Here is a 20,533-nt window from a genome sequence, read left to right as displayed (position 1 = left end):
GTCTAGAAGGATTAGTTTAGTAAACATTTATTTAATGCCTATTTTATACTAAGCCCTAACGTACAAAATTGAAGAAACATATGCTGCTTACCATGTGTGTCATTGGTTCTTGAAGAGGGTTGTATAAAGTACAAAGATATTAGACTTGTAGGAATTTAAACTTTGTGTTATGAAAGTTTTCAAACTAGTTTACAGAAAAGTAAACTAGTGTGATGACCCTCTCCCCCATATCCATTATGTAGATTTAATAGTTGTTAACATATGTTCTCTTCCCCAGTCTTTTTCATGCTGTTTACATGTAAGAAACCTGGTCCAGTAAACTACCTCACCTTCTGGATTTATGTGATTGTTTCTTTGATACTGTTTATCTCATTCCTTCGTCCCCTTATAGTTCCTTCACACTAGAAGTAAGATAGAAAAGCTCAGTTGGATTCGATTAAACATTTTTGGTGAAAGTATTTATTAAAATGATTCTGGGGACATAATATCATATCTTACGAGGTGGCACTATTACAGATTATTAAATCTGTAGGGTGATATTTTGGCAACTTTTCAATTTGTGATTTCCCATTGCTTCTAAGATTGTCTGAATCAGTTGTTCTATTAGGTTTGACAATATGGCAGTTTTCTAAATTGATTTTACCTTAAGCATTCACTAGCCATAGTTATTTATAAGGGAGAGTTCTCGTTCATTATTAGAGTTATTTGGTTATTCTCTTCAAGGAATCTTGGTTGGGGGAGATGAAATCACATTTTTTTTTCTTATTATTTTCAAAGTAATTATATTTCAAGAGATTCATATTGGGAAAAATTAGATTTTTTTTTTCCTTTTTAAGCTAAATTGATATGAGCAATGCCTACCACCAAATTCTGATGCCAGTATTAACATGAAATTTTCTATTTTTGCTTGCCAACCTAAAAATTCCAGTTGCCTCTGGCAACCTATTGACCAGAATTTTAGAGCTCTGATCACATAAATGTATTATTGTATAATATTTTCTGTGTGAGCTTTTAAAATTAAAGAACTCTCATTCTCATTTTTAAACTATGTTCATTTTGTTGAAAATAGAAAATCAAATATATTTTTAAAGTCAGGATGTGGGATCAAGGAGGACAGCCTTGGCAGCAATGGCCATTGAACCAACAACAGTGGATGCAGTCATTCCAGCACCAGCAGGATCCAAGTAAGGAAATAAACCCAAATCGGAGGGTGGGCGAGAAGAGAGATGTGGAGATAAGTGGGAAATAACTTGATGGGATTAAGGAAGATGGAATTGGAATTGGTTTATTGGATCATTTTGTGGTCAGTATTTAATCTTTAAAACTGACTTAGTTCTTTTTTTCTAAGAAAGTAGAAAATCTTTCTTAAACGTGTAATTTAAGTAAAGCATACTTCTCTTAATTCTGAATCTTATAATTCAGTGTAGAGCATAGTCAACTGATGGTATGCTAAGTCATTTCTCTTTATTATGGAACATTTCAAGCATATACAGATGTAGAAAAGAGTATAGGGAACCCCCATTTGTTACTTAGCTTTGATAGTTATTGACTCATGGCCAATTTTGTTTCATTGATATGATCCCTTCCGATGCCCTGCCTTTATTAGGTTAATCTGAACTTATTTTTTCAATAGCTACATAGCATTCTATTATAGGAAGATACTGTAATTTAATTGATCCACTTTTGGATGATTGTCATTTTTATTTTTTAAAATATATTTTTATTGATGTCAGAGAGAGAGAGAGAGAGAGAGAGAGAGAGAGAGAGAGAGAGAGAGAGAGAAACATCAGTGATGAGAGAGAACCATTGATTGGCTGCCTCCTGCACAATCCCTACTGGGGATCGACCCTACAACCCATGTATGTGCCCTGACTGGGAATTGAACTGTAACTTCCTGGCACATGGGTCGACACTCAACCATTGAGCTATACAGGTTGGGCTATAGTTTTTTACTTTTAAAAATAATTATCATAATTTTGTATATATATATCGTTATTTATGTGTCCAATTATTTTTATTTTCTTAGTAAAAATATCAAGATCACAGTTGCATATTTGGAAAGTTTTAGGTAGACACTGCCAAGTTTAACTTCATGAGGATTATGCCAATTTATGTTTCCATCAAAATGTATGAGAATAAGCCCAGCAGTGTGACTCAGCAATTGAGCATCCACCTATGAACCAGGAGGTCACAGTCAGATTCCTAGTCAGGGCTCATGCCCGTGTTGTGGGCTCAATCCCCAGAAGGTGTTAGCCAATCAATGATTCTCTCTCATCATTGTTGTTTCTCTCTCTCTCTCTCCCTTCCTCTCTGAGATCAATAAAAATAATATTTTTAAAAAATGTATGAGAATACCTTTTTAATCTTGACTAAATAGATCTGAAAAACTATCTTATTTTACTTTTTTCCTTTATTAATAATATTAGATCTTAAAACGTTAAGTATAGATATTTGAGAAATAAAGGAGGACCTTAAATTATTTGGGACAATAAATGTGAGTAAAGAATGACTAATAAGTTGTGATAGAGGTATTTTGACAAGAGAAGGGAGCTGAAACTAAAGAAGGGTGACAACGAGGAGGAATAGGGGTAGTTACACTCATCTGAGATCTGTAGGATCCAGTGTAGGTCTGCAGAGGACCTATTTGAAGAAGAAATGAGTGAGTTTGATCATTTGTTAAAAAAACTCAGTAAACTGCCCTGGCTGGTATGGCTCACTTAGTTGAGCATCATCCCATGCACCAACCAAAAGGTCGCTGGTCCGGGTCAAGACACATGCCCGGGTTTGGGCCTCAGTCCCAGTGAGGGGGTCTGCAGGAGGCAGCTGATCCATGTTTCTCTCCCTTCCTCTCTAAAATAAAATAAAAACATATTTATTTATTTATTTATTTATGTATGTATGTAAGTATGTATGTATATTTATATATGTATCTCACTCAACTAAAGTGCAGAGGATAAATTTCTTATGAGTTAATATTAGAACTTAATTGGTTAAGAGTGTTTTTATGGAATCCTTTTCAGAAAGTCTTAAGTAGTTTGTTTTATTTTGTAGCCTGAATACAGGTTATCTGAGCTTCCTTTCAGTCATAACATTTGGTAATATTTAAAATCTCCAGGAATAAATTACTGAGATGCTTATTTTACATAGAGGCACTATTCTTTTAGCTTCTACATTCTGAATGCTCAATTCTGCTATGTTAAATTATATTAGGCCAGATTGATTGGGCTGCATTGGCTCAAGCTTGGATTGCCCAAAGAGAAGCTTCAGGACAGCAAAGCATGGTAGAACAACCACCAGGAATGATGCCAAATGGACAAGATATGTCTACAATGGAATCTGGTCCAAACAATCATGGGAATTTTCAAGGGGATTCAAACTTTAACAGGATGTGGCAACCAGGTTTGTTGTTTATGTTTTCCAAATTTTAGGATTGTTTTTAAAATACAATGATTAAAATTAAATTGTTTAATTTGCTTATTTAACTTATGACTTCTTGAAATCAATGCTTGAAGAATAGGCAGTTTAAATTAGATTTGACCTTGAAATTTTGTGGTTAAAATTATTCTGTACTCAGTCTGCTAGCACTGTGGCACTCAGTTTGATTCTTTTCTTGGTTCTTCATTCCTAGGCTGACAGGGGCTGGGAACACTGGAAACCTCACTTGGCATCTAGGGAAGAGAGCATTCTATGATCTCTCTCTTGCAACCTCTGGCCTTTCAGAAGCAGGACTGGCAGAGCAAAACTTGTCTAGTTTCTAAAGAAAAATTGTGTCACTATGTGACAGATTAGTCTGTCAAATATATTCTGCCCCTACTATCCACCCATATTTACTTCCCTTTTTTTCAGATAGTGAAGATCTTCCATAAGTTTTTATCTGTTTTGTTTGTTTGCTTGTTTTTTTACTCCACAGTATGATTTAGATTCCTTGATGCTAGTTCAGTTTTTCAAAACTTGTGCTATTAATTATTTTTAATAGTCACTTTATTTATAGAGGAATCTTACATTTAAGTGCGCTGATGGTGAAGTCATCTCTCCTTTCCCTATTATTTTTGTTTTTCAATGTAAGAATGGAAAACTCAGAAAGTAATCCTCTAACATCACTTTTAAAAGGATAATGAATATTCTAATATTTGATACTGTGATGTAGTTCATTTCTAGTTTTCTTGAAGCTATGCTAAACTAAACTTTAAGTTTGAAAATGTTTTTGTTCCCAAGTTTAAGTTTATAAATGACTCACCCTAGCATCATCCACTTCCCCATCTTTGCTCTACTGGTTTTCTTTGTGACCCTGGCAAGTGATTTATTTCTGTGTGCCCAATTTCCTCTCCTGAAATTGGCAATAAATAAATAAATAAATACCTGATTTCCCCCTACCTCACAGGGATGTTGTGAGGATAAATGTGTTCATGGAAGAAAGAAATTATATAAAAATCCTTAGGCATTATTTTTATGGTGGTGGTACTGAACAGATAAAGAAAACTTCAACAACAAAAATTGCTTTGAGTTTTGTTACATTTATTAAAAATAGTTTGGGGCATTTGTTTTCATTTACTTAGGATATGAATTGAGTGGAGTTAGCTCATTTGAATGATTTATTACTTCATTGCTTGTTTTTAAGATATACAAAAGGAATTTGACCAAGAAGTCATAAATTTTATATTTCTTTACTGAAAAATCTAGCTTTCTTGAGAGCTTAAAAATTTGTGTTGATTTTGTTATAACTCCCTGTTGAATGTTTTTATGCCTAAATTCTAAATAGAATGGGGAATGCATCAGCAACCCCCACATCCCCCTCCAGATCAGCCATGGATGCCACCAACACCAGGCCCAATGGACATTGTTCCTCCTTCCGAAGACAGCAACAGTCAGGACAGTGGGGAATTTGCCCCTGACAACAGGCATATATTTAACCAGAACAATCACAACTTTGGTGGACCACCCGATAATTTTGCAGTGGGCCCAGTGAACCAGTTTGACTATCAGGTGAAAGATATTTTGTTGCTTTAATACTGTAGATGTGCACATAATCCATTCTTTGGAAGTTTGTCTCATCAAGAGTACCTGAGATATGTGTTTCACTTTTCAGTTTTATACAGATAAGTGCATATTTTGTCTCAGAAAAGTTATCAATTTTTGAGAATTAAAACATTAAGAGTTTTCTGATTTGCTTAGGAAAATGGCATAAAAGATTGTTAGGGAAAAATTTACATAAAATGAAAAATGTGTAAGTGAAATAGTTATATGTTTTGTTTTCTAATTTATAATTTCATAATGGAATATTTAAATGTTCAATAAAGTTTAGGAAATGCACAGTAGTTGAATACATTATCAATAATAGATTATGGTTAAGACTTGAAGAATATAGATTTCTTCTAAATGCAATTCCTTCTTCTCTGTAAAGTTATGACTTTTTCTAGTGTTGTCTTTTTTATTCCATTCTGACATGACATGTTTGTTAATGGAATTATACATAATTTCTTTTGTAGCATCTAATTCATTCCTAGGGACATAGAACTCTATGGGGAATAGTGTCATTGTTTTTTTCTAACCACTCTGCTAAGGTCCACTCTTTTTTTTTTTAATATATTTTTTTACAGGGAGAGGGATAGAGAGTTAGAAACATCGATCAGCTGCCTCCTGCACACCCCCCACTGGGGATGTGCCTACAACCAAGGTACATGCCCTTGACTGGAATCGAAACCGGGACCCTTCAGTCCGCAGGCCGACGCTCTCTCCGCTGAGCCAAACCGGTTACGGCCAAGGTCCACTCTTAATTAAAGTATAATAATAGGTGTCATTTTGAAATAACTGATTGCAGTTGTTACCTTATAAACTAAGCTATCATAATTTAAAATTTTGAAAAAACATACATTATATCACTATATAGGTAATAGACATAAATGTAAACAGTATTCACCTTGAGGTAGTAATCTTATTTTTTTTTTTAATATATTTTATTCATTTTTTACAGAGAGGAAGGGAGAGAGATAGAGAGTTAGAAACATCGATGAGAGAGAAACATCGATCAGCTGCCTCCTGCACATCCCCCACTGGAGATATGCCCGCAACCCAGGTACATGCCCTTGACCAGAATCGAACCCGGGACCCCTCAGTCCGCAGGCCGACGCTCTATCCACTGAGCCAAACCGGTTTCGGCAGTAATCTTATTCATATATATTCAGATACTTGTTGCATACTCATACTTGGTATACAGATATGATGGGTTTTTGTGGCAGGGAGCTTCTACTTCTATCACATTTGCCTGGTAGATCCCCTTGCTAACGAGACAAAGAGGTCAGCAAATGGCTTAGAAACGCCTCTGAAAATGGTAAAATTAAAAAAAAAAATAGTTTTTTTTTTTTTTTTAATATATTTTATTGATTTTTTACAGAGAGGAAGGGAGTGGGATAGAGAGTTAGAAACATCGATGAGAGAGAAACATCAATCAGCTGCCTCCTGCACACTCCCTACTGGGTATGTGCCCACAACCAAGGTACATGCCTTTGACCAGAATCGAACCTGGGACTCTTGAGTCCGCAGGCTGACACTCTATCCACTGAGCCAAACCGGTTAGGGCCAGAAAAATAGTTTAATGTAATGATTCAGTAACTTTTATCTTTGCTTAAAATAGATATTTCTTGCAAGGTTTTAGAAACAACTTAAATTCACAAGAAATAGGAAGTTGGAATTGATTAAAAAAAATTTTTCTTGTATTTTCTGGTTATAGAAAAGTAGATATTTATTTGGTTTCTTGGTAGTGAGAGGATTAGTTTATAAATGGACTCAGAATGAAAAAGTTCATATATATTATTTTCTGTACTTGAAAATAGTGTATCAGAAGGATTTTAGATGGCTCTCGCATTTATGTAGGCAGAAAATCTGTTAAGTAAACTTAGGTTCTTGGGGCTACAGAAATATCGGTGGATATTAGAATGATGGAGTTCTTGGATTTTCTGCACACATGGATTTCTGCTGTCCCAGTTCATAACACATGTGTATCCCAGAGTGTATATTGTATTAACGGGAAGGAAAATAAACTGCCATACTCTTTCAGCATGGGGCTGCTTTTGGTCCACCGCAAGGTGGATTTCATCCTCCTTATTGGCAACCAGGACCTCCAGGACCTCCAGCACCTCCCCAGAATCGAAGAGAAAGGCCATCATCATTCAGGGATCGGCAGCGTTCACCTATTGCACTTCCTGTGAAGCAGGAGCCTCCACAAATTGGTAGTTATTTAAGTTTAGTGAACCACATTGGCATGATTTCTTGATCATATAAAAAGGATGTCTTACTTTCTTAAATTGTTCTAATACCTCTGATATATTAGGATTGACACTTTAAAACCCTATTATTTTTTAGTCATAAAACTTTAAAATTTCAGAGGAGATTTTGTATAAAATATTAAATACTTTGAATAATTTTCTTTAAAATAAAACTTTAAGTTAAACAGATTTTGTGATGAGATAAACTTATCATGGCTATAGCATTTTGCTTTTTTTTAATGTTGACAATTTGATACATTATACCGATATGTGAGCATTTTCACCTTTTCTAGTTTTTCATTTTCGCCTTTTAAAGCCTCTAGTTTTTCTTTCTGGATTCTTTCCACTCTCAGTTCATCTGATACACTGCTGTAAGATTAATTTTCCTTTCATTATTTCACTTTCCATAGTATTTTGCAGAACATTTCAATTCTTAAATAACAGGACTAACTTATTCCCAATGAAAAATTTTGTATTTATGCTAGTATATATTTGGAAATCCAAATCCAGCACTTAATGGACCAGAACATTTAAGTTTTTTTTTTCTTATCACAAAGTAGACATTTTAGGAAGATTATTACTTCTTTTATAACTTAAGGAATAAATTAAAAAGTATCCTGGATGGAATACTTGTATAAGTGAATTTTCAGTGTGAAGTGGACTTGTGTTTGACTCTCTTCTGTCTTCATATTTTAAGAAGCAATGTAATGTAAGTTTGGCTCTGAAGTAGCTCATATCATTGCTTACTGGCTTTGTAACCTTGAGCACACCTCCTAATATCTGAGTTTCAGTTTTCTCATTTGCAAAAGAGATCAAGTAATAGTGATCATTTAGGGCTTTTTTTAGGATTGAAGTGATGGTTTAATGTGCTTTCATAATGCCTTGGCACATTGTAAACATTACTACAATGTTTATGCTGCTATTAAAAGTGATGATTTTTTTAAAAAGTGTGATGTTTAATGGGTTGTTTTTATTAGCACTGTCTTGCTGAAAAATGATAGTATTTATTATAAACGCTCAAATGGCACCAGTATTCTTTTTCCAGAAATTCACAAGTTAGAAATTCAGGAATAAAGCACTCCTGTGTTAGATTTTTACTTAACTGACTTAAAAATTTTCTTTTTCCCATGTGAAACAGATGCAGTAAAACGCAGGACTCTTCCAGCTTGGATTCGGGAAGGTCTTGAAAAAATGGAACGTGAAAAGCAAAAGAAGTTGGAGAAAGAAAGAATGGAACAACAGCGTTCACAGTTGTCCAAAAAAGAAAAGAAGACTACAGAAGATGCTGAAGGAGGTGATGGCCCTCGTTTACCTCAGAGAAGTAAATTTGTGAGTAGATTCCTTGACCTGAAACTCCATTTGGTAGCTATGTGAAAAGGTTATTGAAATAAGTATTTTAGCCTATAGAAAAGTGTTAAAGTAATGTTACTGAGATTACCTTCAGTAAGTATATTGGGGATTATTTTTTTATATTATAGATGTGTTATTGAGGGCAGGGCAAGGAGAAAGAGTACAGTGAGTTTATAAAACATTTCATTCTGGAGAGATTTTTCAGTGAAATGCGAGATAGGTCTTACATTGACAAACATTTGTATTCTTTTGTTGTGGTATAGCTAACTCCCCAGTGGTGGCTTATAAATAAAGCTTAGTTAAAACAGCACTAGAGAAAGAAATCTGCCCCCTATTTTGAACATTTAAATGTATACTTGTAACAGAGGATATAATAACTTCTATAGTTTTTTGACATGAGCACTGAAGGAAGCATTGTTTTAAATATTTAAATCTTCATCATGTAGGTGGTGTAGGAATTATTTATTAGCAATAATGTTCTCCTAGCTGGTAGGACAGTCATGGCACTGGCTGATATGCCACTTAGGAAAGGCGTCCTCCTCCAAAGGCTGTTTTCTGCTTCAAAAATAAATCTCAACGACAGCAAGGTTACTAGACTTAAGAAGACATTGATTTTGCTTAAATTCAACAAAAAGCCATAAATTACTCTTTGTTTTTACAAAAGAACCATGCCAAAGATGTGTTTTTGTTCTGGATGTTATGAAATAAAGAAACAACGGACTACCACAACTAAAAGTTGACCTTAAAATTTGTTTTTTAAATCTTTGCATGAAACAGTGGATTTCCAGACTTGGTGTATTTTGGTTGTTTTTAAAAAATATTTTTATTGATTTCAGAGAGGGAGGGAGAGGGAGAGACAGAAACATCTATGATGAGAGAGAATCATTGATTGGCTGCCTTCTGTTTTTATATATTTTATTGATTTTTTACAGAGAGGAAGGGGGAGAGAGATAGAGAGTTAGAAACATCGATGAGAGAGAAACATCGATCAGCCGCCTCCTGCACACCCCCTACTGGGGATGTGCCTGCAACCCAGGTACATGCCCTTGACCGGAATCGAACCTGGGACCTTTCAGTCCGCAGGCCGACGCTCTATCCACTGAGCCAAACAGGTTTCGGCTTTGGCTGCCTTCTGCATGCCCCACATTGAGGATCGAGCCTACAACCCAGGCGTGTGCCCTGACCGGTTGAATTGTGACCTCCCGGTTCATAAGTCAGTGCTCAACCATTAAGCCACACAGGCCAGGCTTGGTGGTTTTCTTCACTGTCAAAAAATTGTTTGGTTTTGGAGATTATCCTTCTCCTTACAGATGCCTTTGGGCTTGTGTTACATGAATCCTTCTTCTGGTTCAAATAGTAGTATTTGGCTGATCATCTTGTTTTCTACTTAGTAGGATTACTGAGCGTGACTATGGAACAGTTCTTTGCTTAAAGTAGAGTCCCCTTTTTAAGATACACTGTTTAGATATTGAAAACCTACCACCTATACAGTGACAGAGACAACTGCTGCATTTCTTCCATCTGAAGGAGACCTTATTTCTCATCTATCTGTCCATGAAATAGCTAAAAAGAAGCACATTTCACTAAGTTTCAGGGTCAGCTGAGATCTGGAAACTGACTATAGATTTTTCATTTTAAGTCACATGATTTTAGGTAAATAGCTTATATTAATTGCTGTAAAACTAACATTGAATAATCTGAGTGTGGTTTGTTTACCGGAAGTTTTACAAGCCACTCGTTCCAGCCATCAGATATATTGGGTATTAATTCAGTCTCTGGGCATGATGTGCTTTGGTTATTTATAAAGGAAGATCAGGCCGAAACCGGTTTGGCTCAGTGGATAGAGCGTCGGCCTGCGGACTGAGGGGTCCCAGGTTCGATTCCGGTCAGGGGCATGTACCTGGGCTGTGGGCACATCCCCAGTGGGAGATGTGCAGGAGGCGGCTGATCGATGTTTCTCTCCCATCGATGTTTCTAACTCTCTATCTCTCTCCCTTCCTCTCTGTAAAAAATCAATAAAATATATTTAAAAAAAAAAAAAAAAAGAAAGATCAAAATTGACTAAGGTTGGGTGGCTAAGTTGTTGGAGCATCGTCCCATGCATCAAAAGGTGGGTTCGATCCCCTTTTGGGGTGCATACAGGAGGCAACAGATTGATGTCTTTATCTCTCACATTGATCTTTCTCCCTCTCTCTCTAAAATCATATCCTCAGGTGAGGATTTAAAAAAAAATGGTCTAGCCGGTGTGGTTCAGTGGCTGAACATCAACCCATCCATTGCTGGTATAGGCATATGCCCAGGTTGCTGGCTCAGTCACTAACTAATAGGGAGTGTGCGGCAGAGGCTGATTGATGTTTCTGTCTCACTGATGTTTCTCTCTATTCTTCCCCTTCCTGTCTCTCTCTAAAGTCAATAAAAAAATTGACTAAGAAAAATAAGCAAATTTAATAAAATAATTAAAATAATTTTAAACCACCTTATAATCAATCACATTTCCTCTCAGGTAACACTAAATTACCAAATGAAATTTATCATGCAAAAATATAATTTAGAAAGGAATTTTATTTTCATATATCTCTTTCATACACTTTTTTGGGGGTTAATCTTCACCCGAGGATATTTTTTTTTTTTTTTGAGAGTGGAAGGGAGCGGGAGAGACAGAGAAACATCGATGTGAGAGACACATCGATTGGTTGTCTACTGCACGTTCCCTGGTCGGGCCGGGGATCGAGCCTACAACCAAGGTATATGCCCTTCATCGGAATTGAACCTGGGACCCTTCATTCCATGGGCTGATGCAATGTCCACTGAGCCAAACTAACTAGGGCTCATATACATTTTTTAAAAAATCCTGACCCAAGGATATTTTTTCCATTAATTTTTAGAGAGAGTGAAGGGGGAGAGAGAGAAATACTGATGTGAGATAGACACATCTACTGGTTCCCTCCTGCACACGTCCTGACCCAGGGGATTGAGCCTGCAAACAAGGTACATGCCCTTTACTGGAAATAGAATCTGAGACCCTTTGGTCCACAGACCGATGCTCTAATCATCGAGAAAACCGGCCAGGGCTATCTCATACACTTTTTAACTTAGGGTTTTAAAATAGAATGTTCAAGATAATAATTGATTATAGCATGAATTTGGGCTACACATAGTATTACTTTTTTAGGATAGTGATGAGGAAGATGAAGATGCTGAAAATGTTGAGGCTGCAAGCAGTGGAAAAGTCACCAGAAGTCCATCTCCAGTTCCTCAAGAAGAGCAAAGTGAACCAGAGATGACTGAAGAAGAGAAAGAGTATCAAATGGTAAAAATATAAATTTATTTTTTTATTAAAATTGTTTTGAGGTATAATTGACGTATAACATATTATAGGATTTATTTTGTTTACCAGGTGTACCGGTTAATAATGCGGATTTTTTTAATAGATGGAGTTACACATATGTTGATATATATGTGATTTGATATGTATGTTATTTTGTTGTATTGACAGCAAGCTTCAAAACTTCATGTCAAATTTGCTGAAGGTGTTAACATCATAGATATTTTTATGCTTAAAAATGTCGAATTTCATGCCAAAAAAAGAGCATTTGCGGAAAGTTTTAATCCATTATTTTGAAGAAAAAGTTATCTTATACTTCAGGAAGTTTATGATGAACATGTTCCATCTCAAGATACTGTGAGCGCTGGTGTAAACGGTTTAAAAGTGATGATTTCGATGTGAAAGACAAAGAATGTCCAGGTCAACCGAAAAAGTTTGAAGACCAACAGTTACAAGCATTATTGGGTGAAGAGGCGTGTCAAACTCAAAACAACTTGCAGAAAGATTAAACGTTTCTCAGCAAACAATTTCCGATCGTTTACAAGCAATGGGAAAGATTTTAAAGCAGCGATTCTCAACCTGTGGGTTGAGACCCCTTTGGCAGTTGAACGACCCTTTCACAGGGTCGCCTAAGACCATCCTGCATATCAGATAGTAGCAACATTACAGTTATGAAGTAGCAACGAAAATAATTGTATGGTTGGGTCACAACATGAGGAACTGTATTTAAAGGGCCAGAAGGTTGAGAACCACTGTTTTAAAGGAAGGAAAATGGGTGGCACATCAACTGAACAAAAGACAAATGGAAAACTGAAAAGTCATTAGTAAAATGTTGCTTCAACAGCATGAAAGAAAGTCTTTTTTGCATCAAATTGTGACTGACAATGAAAAGTGGATTTATTTTGAGAATCCCAAATGCACAGAAACATGGGTTGATCAAGGTCAACTATCAACATCGACTGCAAGGCCAGATCGCTTCGGAAAGAAGACAATGCTCTGCGTTTGGTGGGATCAGGAAGGTGTGGTGTATTATGAGCTTCTAAAACCAGGTGAAACCATTAATACTGATGGCTACCGACAATAAATAATCAATTTGAACCACACTTTGATCATGAAATGACCAGAATGTGCCAGAAGATACGGCAAAGTAATTTTGCTTTATGATAACGCACCATCACACACTTCAAAACCAGTTAAAGACATGTTAAAAGATCTTGCCTGGGAAGTATTAACCCACCCGCTGTATTCACCAGACCTTGCTCCTTCAGATTACCACTTGTTCTGATCGATGGCACGTGCACTTTCTGAGCAGCACTTCAAAATGTACGAAGAAGTGGATAATTGGGTCTCTGAATGGTTTGCCTCAAAACAAGAAAAGTTCTATTGGGACGGTATCCACAAATTACCTGAAAGATGGGGAAATGTGTAGCTAGCGATGGACATTACTTTGAATAAAGCACTTTTGATGTTTCTCTTGAAATTATCGTGTTTTCTTTGATTACAAAATCTACATCATTAACTGGTACACCTGGTATAATTTTTAAAAACTATTGGTTGGTATCTTAAACATTTAAACTGAGAATTCATGAAACAAGTATAAAGTATGTATTGATATATAGATTTCCTGGGCAATAATAATGTCTGCAAAATCCAGGTAACACCTAATATGAAATCACAGCTTATAAAGGAATTACTAAGCACATTTCCTTATACCACTGTTGTAATTAAACAATGTTTTACTATAGGGGGCAAAGGGTCTCTAGAATTAGAATTCAGTGTCTCGATAGAAATAAACATTTATTTCTTTAATTCATATGATTTTGAAATTTTTAAAAATTCTTATAATTTAGAATTATTTTTAAGATATTCTGTTCATTGGAATGACTGATCTGAAATGTTTTATAAAATTAAGCTTTGCCTTTTTTTTCACTAGTACAGGCTAATTTTTTTTCTTTATTGATTAAGGTCTTACATATGTGGCCTTATCCCCCCAATGCTCCCCCAACCCCCTAAAGTTTTGCCTTTTAAATTTTTGAAAATGTCAAACTGTATTATTAGTAACTATAATAATTTAATTAGAAACAATATATATTCCTTAGATGTTATTGACAAAAATGCTTTTGACTGAAATTCTACTGGATGTCACAGATGAAGAAATTTATTATGTAGCCAAAGATGCACACCGGAAAGCAACAAAAGGTATATTGTGGGTGTTCTTGGCTTTGTTTTTCTGGGGGTGTTATGGTTTTGGTGGCTATTCTGGACTTTTTTTGTTGTCCTTGTTGAAATAGTAGCAGATATTTGAATATTCTCTTCTTGCATGTTTTACTCTTTTGGAAAGTTCAGATTTATAGACACCATATTACAACTATACAGATATTTTTGTTTTGTCCAACCTCTCTGAGCACAAATTCATAATTACACTGTTGTTCTATAAAATGTATTGTGGAAAATTCTTGATGATGATCAGTTTATTTCACTTGATTTTTTTTTTATAGATACCATGTTATTGGCATATGATTTCTAATGCAATTTAGTTTTACTAATGAATTGAATTAGGAACCTTCAGAGTTTTCACAGTTTACCACTTATAATTCTTACAGAGCTAGTGATTCTCCCACCTAGCCTCATATATTTGGTAACACTTAAAAAAATATACTGAAAGCAAAATTTAAATTATGGGCCATACCTCAAAAATAAAAATACCGATATGCTGTCAACATTTTTCTTCATTATAAGCCAATTTCAACTCACATCAGAATTATACTTTTCAAGGCCAGACTGGTTTAAAATGAATGTTATATTTTTAATGTTTCTTCTCTCCCCAAGAAGCAGCAATAGTAGTAGATTTAACAATACCATAGACTCTCATGACTATGAAATCGTGGCTATTTGTGTTAACATGTTGTTCCTGTTGTTGATGTGATACAAAGCTCCTGCAAAACAGCTGGCACAGTCCAGTGCACTGGCTTCCCTCACTGGACTCGGTAAGTGTTCTCCTTATTTGTAAGAGGGCCTTAAAGGGAAAAATCACGCTTACCTTGTCTCTACATGTTCTACTTTGAAACTATACTGTTCCTACTCAGTTTATAAAACCTGAGATGTTAGGGTTGTATCAGTCTCTAAAAGGTTTGCCTTTTTTCTTTCTTTTTTTTTTTTTTACCAAAGCATTCACAGTGGGATTATTGTAGATGTGGTGGGTGACTAATTCATAGTTAATAAGGCAAGTTGTAATAGTTATAATTTAGCCATGCTAATATTTAAGCTCACTTTTAAAATTGTTGCCTGAGAGAGGAACCTATCCACTAATGGTTTTAAGGACCTTTATTTAGATTGTGTTGCAGCAAGATAGGTTTGCCATAGAGGAAAGGGTTTATCTTACATTACCATAGTAGTGATGTATTCATAATTTTCTATTTGCATGTTATATTATCAAGTATATAAAAGCTTGAATTTGCCTTTTCCACATTATTTCAAAAATTAATCTTTGTGAGGATCAACAAAAATGGCTAGAACCAAGTGCCCATGTGATTTTGTTATTACTATTTAGATCACTTCAGGGTGGGGAGTAGTTTTAGCATCATACCATTTCTGCACAGTCAGAATTACAGTATTCTAATTTTTTTAGGGGAAAAATACTTAGCATACTACCTGGGGATTTCTAAGCTTTGAACAATGAAAAAGTTAATTGTAGAACTATTTTTAGGATCATCATAAATTTTAAGGTAGTTGAATTGATTATGCTTTAGTGTGAGACTTTGTTACTACCCTATTAAATGGTTTTATTGGTTAGCATGGACAGTAAAACAAACCATTATCACGATTAATTTATGGTGACAAATATATGAAATATTCCAGAAAGAATAAGATACTAAGTATCTATTTTCATGAGGGTTCCTATGAACTTCTTAAGCATTGGAATTTATACTTCTCCCCACCCCGAATAAGTAGATTCTTCCAACAAAATGCAATGTGAAAAAGAAATGAGCTTTCTTCTTGGACCTTAAAAAGTTTTTAGTGCACAGAATATTTTTTCCATATGATGGACTGGGCTTTATGCACACAGGTGGACTGGGTGGTTATGGATCAGGAGACAGTGAAGATGAAAGGAGTGACAGAGGCTCTGAGTCATCTGACACTGACGATGAGGAATTACGGCACCGAATCCGGCAAAAACAGGAAGCTTTTTGGAGAAAAGAAAAAGAACAGCAGCTGTTACATGATAAACAGATGGAAGGTATAAACTTTAACATTAACTTAATTTTGTCCAGTTTTGTTTGTGTTTCTTTACATTTTTCAAACAACCTAAAGTATCAAAGGATGGAATTGAGGCTACATTAAAAATAATAAATGAGTTGTAACTGGAACTAATAAGTGAGTCGTAACTGAAACTAAGGATTTTGGCTTATTTGTAATTTTTATCAAATGTAAACTCAAAGTTAATTGTAGTATTGAAAATACATAGTTTAGGAAAGGTAAACTTTTATCTGGGGAGAGATTAATTTCAGGGGCTATAAGTTAAGCCATTTCAGTGTATTTTTATTTCTTATTAAAGTTCTTTTAAAAAGAGTTTTGAAATGGGGGAAATATATTTGTAAAACTATTGAAAAGTAATTTGTAGCTAGGATAATAGAGGACTTTTTAGAAGTTTTTTATATAAATTAATGAGTACAGACAGTCCTCGGGTTACATCAGGCTCAACGTATGTCGTTTTGTTGTTATGTCTTGCTCTATTGTTATAGTCTGGTAATAATGGGAGTTTTTCATTGTACATTTGACTTAATATTTTTGTCTTTTTTCTGTTTCAGAAGAAAAGCAACAAACTGAAAGGCTTACAAAAGAGATGAATGAATTTATCCATAAAGAGCAAAATAGTTTATCATTACTAGAAGCAAGAGAAACAGATGGTGATGTGGTTAATGAAAAGAAAAGAACTCCAAATGAAACTACATCAGTCTTAGAACCAAAAAAAGATCATAAAGAAAAAGAGAAACAAGGAAGGAGTAGATCAGAAAGTTCTAGTAGTGGTAGTTCCAGTAGCAATAGCAGAACTAGTAGTACTAGTAGTACTGTCTCTAGTTCTTCATACAGTTCTAGCTCAGGTAGTAGTCGCACATCTTCTCGATCTTCTTCTCCTAAAAGGAAAAAGAGACATAGTAGGAGTAGATCTCCAACAGTTAAAGCTAGACGTAGTAGGAGTAGAAGTTACTCTCGCAGAATTAAAATAGACAGCAATAGGGCTAGGGTAAAGATTAGAGAAAGGAGAAGATCTAATAGAAATAGCGTTGAAAGAGAAAGACGAAGAAATCGGAGTCCTTCCCGAGAGAGACGTAGAAGTAGAAGTCGCTCAAGGGATAGGCGAACCAATCGGTCCAGTCGCAGTAGGAGTCGAGATAGACGTAAAATTGATGACCAACGTGGAAATCTTAGTGGGAGCAGTCATAAACATAAAGGTGAGGCTAAAGAACAAGAGAGGAAAAAAGAGAGAAGTCGAAGTATAGATAAAGATAGGAAAAAGAAAGACAAAGAAAGAGAGCGTGAACAGGATAAAAGAAAAGAGAAACAAAAAAGGGAAGAAAAAGATTTTAAGTTCAGTGGTCAGGATGATAGGTTAAAAAGGAAACGAGAAAGTGAAAGAACTTTCTCTAGGAGTGGTTCTATATCTGTTAAAATCATCAGACATGATTCTAGACAGGATAGTAAGAAAAGTACTACCAAAGATAGTAAAAAACATTCAGGCTCTGATTCTAGTGGAAGGAGCAGTTCTGAATCTCCAGGAAGTAGCAAAGAAAAGAAGGCTAAGAAGCCTAAACATAGTCGATCGCGATCCATGGAGAAATCTCAAAGGTCTGGTAAGAAGGCAAGCCGCAAACACAAGTCTAAGTCCCGATCAAGGTAGTATACTTTTTAAAGTATTTTGTCTGATTTTTTTAAAAATTTGACTGAATTTATTCAAACTTGAAAGTGTCCTTTCTCTCTCTCTTTAATAAACTCAGATTGGTACTTGATAAATGATCATAGTCTTAAATAATTTTAGAAATATAATATTAGTTATTTAAAAATTACAGATTCTTTAGTTTAAAATACATTTTTATTTTTAAATTTTGTCTTTCCCTTTTTTTCAGATCAACAACCCCTCTCCGTCGTAAACGCTGAGGAATGATGTGGCAAGAATGCCATGATGTTTAAAAAATTCCATGAGTTTTAAGGGCTTGTCTCATTATAGAGGCACATTGTGGCTGTGTAGGTGAAACCAGAATTTTTTTTTTTTAATCTGTAAATAGGTGTACTTTTTCCAAATGCTGCTCCGTTAATAGGATTTCTTTGTATTACTTTTTTTTTTTTTTTTTCAAAAAAATAGTGCACAATAAGACTATAAACATGCCATTCTCTTTCAGCTGTAATATTCTTAAAATTATTCTTGAATGTACTGTGATGTCAATAAAGCTCTTTAGTTCATTTTTGTTAACCTCTTGCACCTTAATTTTATGATTTTAATCTAAGGAACGTACTTTTATAAAAAGGCAGCTGGAACTTTGTATAACAAGTTTTAAAGGTACTTCCTCCCATATCCCCCAAAGAAAATGGTTTTATCTCAATAGTCTGTCAAAGTTTGTAAATTTGTACCCATGGATTTTTGTCAAATTCCAACTTTAAGGGTGTGGAAGAGGGCCAGAAACAGACATCTGCTTTTAATTTGGAATCATTAGACAGCTTTCTAAACTTTTCCTATTTAGGGGATTTTCAAGTAATATATTCTCTGTGTATAAAGTATGGTTCACTCCTGTAAAATGAAATTGCTGGATTCAGTCAAGCCAGTGTACCAATTGGAGTTATTATAAGGAATGATTGTGTTTGACTCTATTAGTCAAGTCTGGAACTATATTCTGCAGTTACCCACTTCTGTTTTAGAAGTGTATTTGAAACACTTTGGGGTTATTACAGAAATAAAACTCACAATTCAATATATTTATTTATATTTTTTTAAAGTATATGACCAGCTCAGTGGAGAAATGCTGTATTATGCAGGCTGTGTCAGTCTCATAATTTGAAATGGTTTTGTTTTGTTAGTTTCTTAAAATTAGGCTCAGTGAGTGGTCTAGCAATTTAAGGCAGTTGTAACTTATGAGTAAAATGAAGGCTCTACAGGCATTTTAATGCTCAGCTGCTTTCAGGGTTCATTTTTATGTGATTATTCACTTATGCCACAATAATCAGATAAGTCTCTAAAAACAAATGCTTTTAAATTTTAATTTAAAAAGAGCAGGTGCAGGTCACAGAAATGTTTTAAAGTATGCCTTTTTTACCAGCAATAGTTAATTTTAAAATAAGCCAGAATTTTGCCAAGATCAGTATTTCCTCAAAATGAAGATGGAAATAGATTTGTATAGTGTGCTCTTGTTACCTCTACATAGTTCTTAAATAATTTTGAGCAGTTATGCATTTATCTAGAGGAAATAAATCAACTGTGAATAAATGCATGTTTACCAAAATGGTTGTTTTACAGTGCATTCAGTTCTGATATTTATGAAGTTGACATTTCACAGAATAACTTTTAAATAGTTTAGAATTCTATATAGTTTAGACATCAGTCACATCTGGAGACAAAATAAAGGAAAGTGTGCAATATTTTTTATGTAGGTGAGCTAACATGGTATACCTAATTGTAGAATTACTCAATTAATTTGTAATAGATAAGTTGTATAACATTTTCATATCTTAAAATGTTTTTTAGATCAATCTTCAAGTGAAATAATATTTTCAAAATAAAATTCTACGGAAAAGTTCTGCTGGCTATGATATGCACATTTTTGGGCAAGATATGAACTAGAGCCAAAAGCAGTATTTGAAAGCTTTATTTACTCTGCCATAATATGCAAGCCTCTTATTAAATCTGTAGATATTTTTAAAAACACAGTCATGATGTGTGTGATTATTAGTAGACACATTAGTGTTATAGATATTTTTTTTAATGGATAATTTAGAGAATTCATTTCATTGACATGTAATGAAGTATGTTTACCTTGAATGGTAAGATTTTATAAAATAGGTCTTCCATGATTTGGGATGTGAATGCTTAAACTTACACATAAGTTCATTAAATGTACAACTTAATTATGAAATCATCTAAATGACACCACCAGAAAATTAATAGATTCAGTTTTTGAGACAATCATTGGTCTGAATTGGTTAATAAAAACTGTCTTAAGAGGTTTTAAAAAAATTTCTAGTGTATTCATCATATTTGTTCTTGTGGAATGGGGGTAAACCACACCATTAAGAGCATAAAATGTAATTTGGAAGAAGTAATTTTAAGATTTGTTTCAGGCCCCAAAATATAAATAAAAATTGGTGTGGAATCTCAGTGTATGTTTTCTGCCATTGTAAAATTTCTTTTTTATCATCTTTCTAATATACAATAGGTGAATTTCACAAACATAGTTTCTTTTTACATAGGAATTATGTAAGTTATAAAGTTCCTATAATATTGTCTTCTGGAAATCTTTTCACTTAAACTGAGTTTTTCTTCTGTTACATATATTAAAATCTATTTTAATTTACCAAAGTTTCTAAAATGGTCTACTAATCATGGTTT

General features: G+C 34.5%; 1 protein-coding gene across 9 annotated transcripts in view; it reads left to right on the top strand.

Moving 5' to 3' along the window:
• PNISR (PNN interacting serine and arginine rich protein) overlaps window positions 1-19,724 on the top strand; it is a gene marked incomplete at its 3' end in the record, with an annotated part of 29,748 nt that extends 10,024 nt beyond the window's left edge. For 2 of the 9 annotated variants that reach the window (XM_081094196.1, XM_081094195.1), the window contains exons 3-13: window positions 1,070-1,184; window positions 3,211-3,399; window positions 4,760-4,983; window positions 7,055-7,226; window positions 8,401-8,591; window positions 11,785-11,922; window positions 14,037-14,136; window positions 14,871-14,924; window positions 16,004-16,174; window positions 16,746-17,832; window positions 18,063-19,724. In XM_081094196.1, coding sequence (XP_080950322.1) covers window positions 1,097-1,184; window positions 3,211-3,399; window positions 4,760-4,983; window positions 7,055-7,226; window positions 8,401-8,591; window positions 11,785-11,922; window positions 14,037-14,136; window positions 14,871-14,924; window positions 16,004-16,174; window positions 16,746-17,832; window positions 18,063-18,093 — 2,445 coding nt within the window. In that variant the 5' untranslated portion in view covers window positions 1,070-1,096. Of the gene's footprint in view, window positions 1-1,069; window positions 1,185-3,210; window positions 3,400-4,759; window positions 5,008-7,054; window positions 7,227-8,400; window positions 8,592-11,784; window positions 11,923-14,036; window positions 14,137-14,870; window positions 14,925-16,003; window positions 16,175-16,745; window positions 17,833-18,062 lie in introns of those variants that run through there. The other 7 variants (XM_081094197.1, XM_081094198.1, XM_081094199.1 and 4 more) reach the window with 4 other exon arrangements.
• Between the last annotated feature and the right edge of the window lie 809 nt (window positions 19,725-20,533).

This window comes from Myotis nattereri, assembly GCF_964212035.1.
Source record: "Myotis nattereri genome assembly, chromosome: 6".
NCBI classification, from domain to species: domain Eukaryota; kingdom Metazoa; phylum Chordata; class Mammalia; order Chiroptera; family Vespertilionidae; genus Myotis; species Myotis nattereri.
The sequence above is the reverse complement of the archived record's forward strand: the minus strand, read 5'-3'. Positions and strand labels throughout refer to the sequence as shown.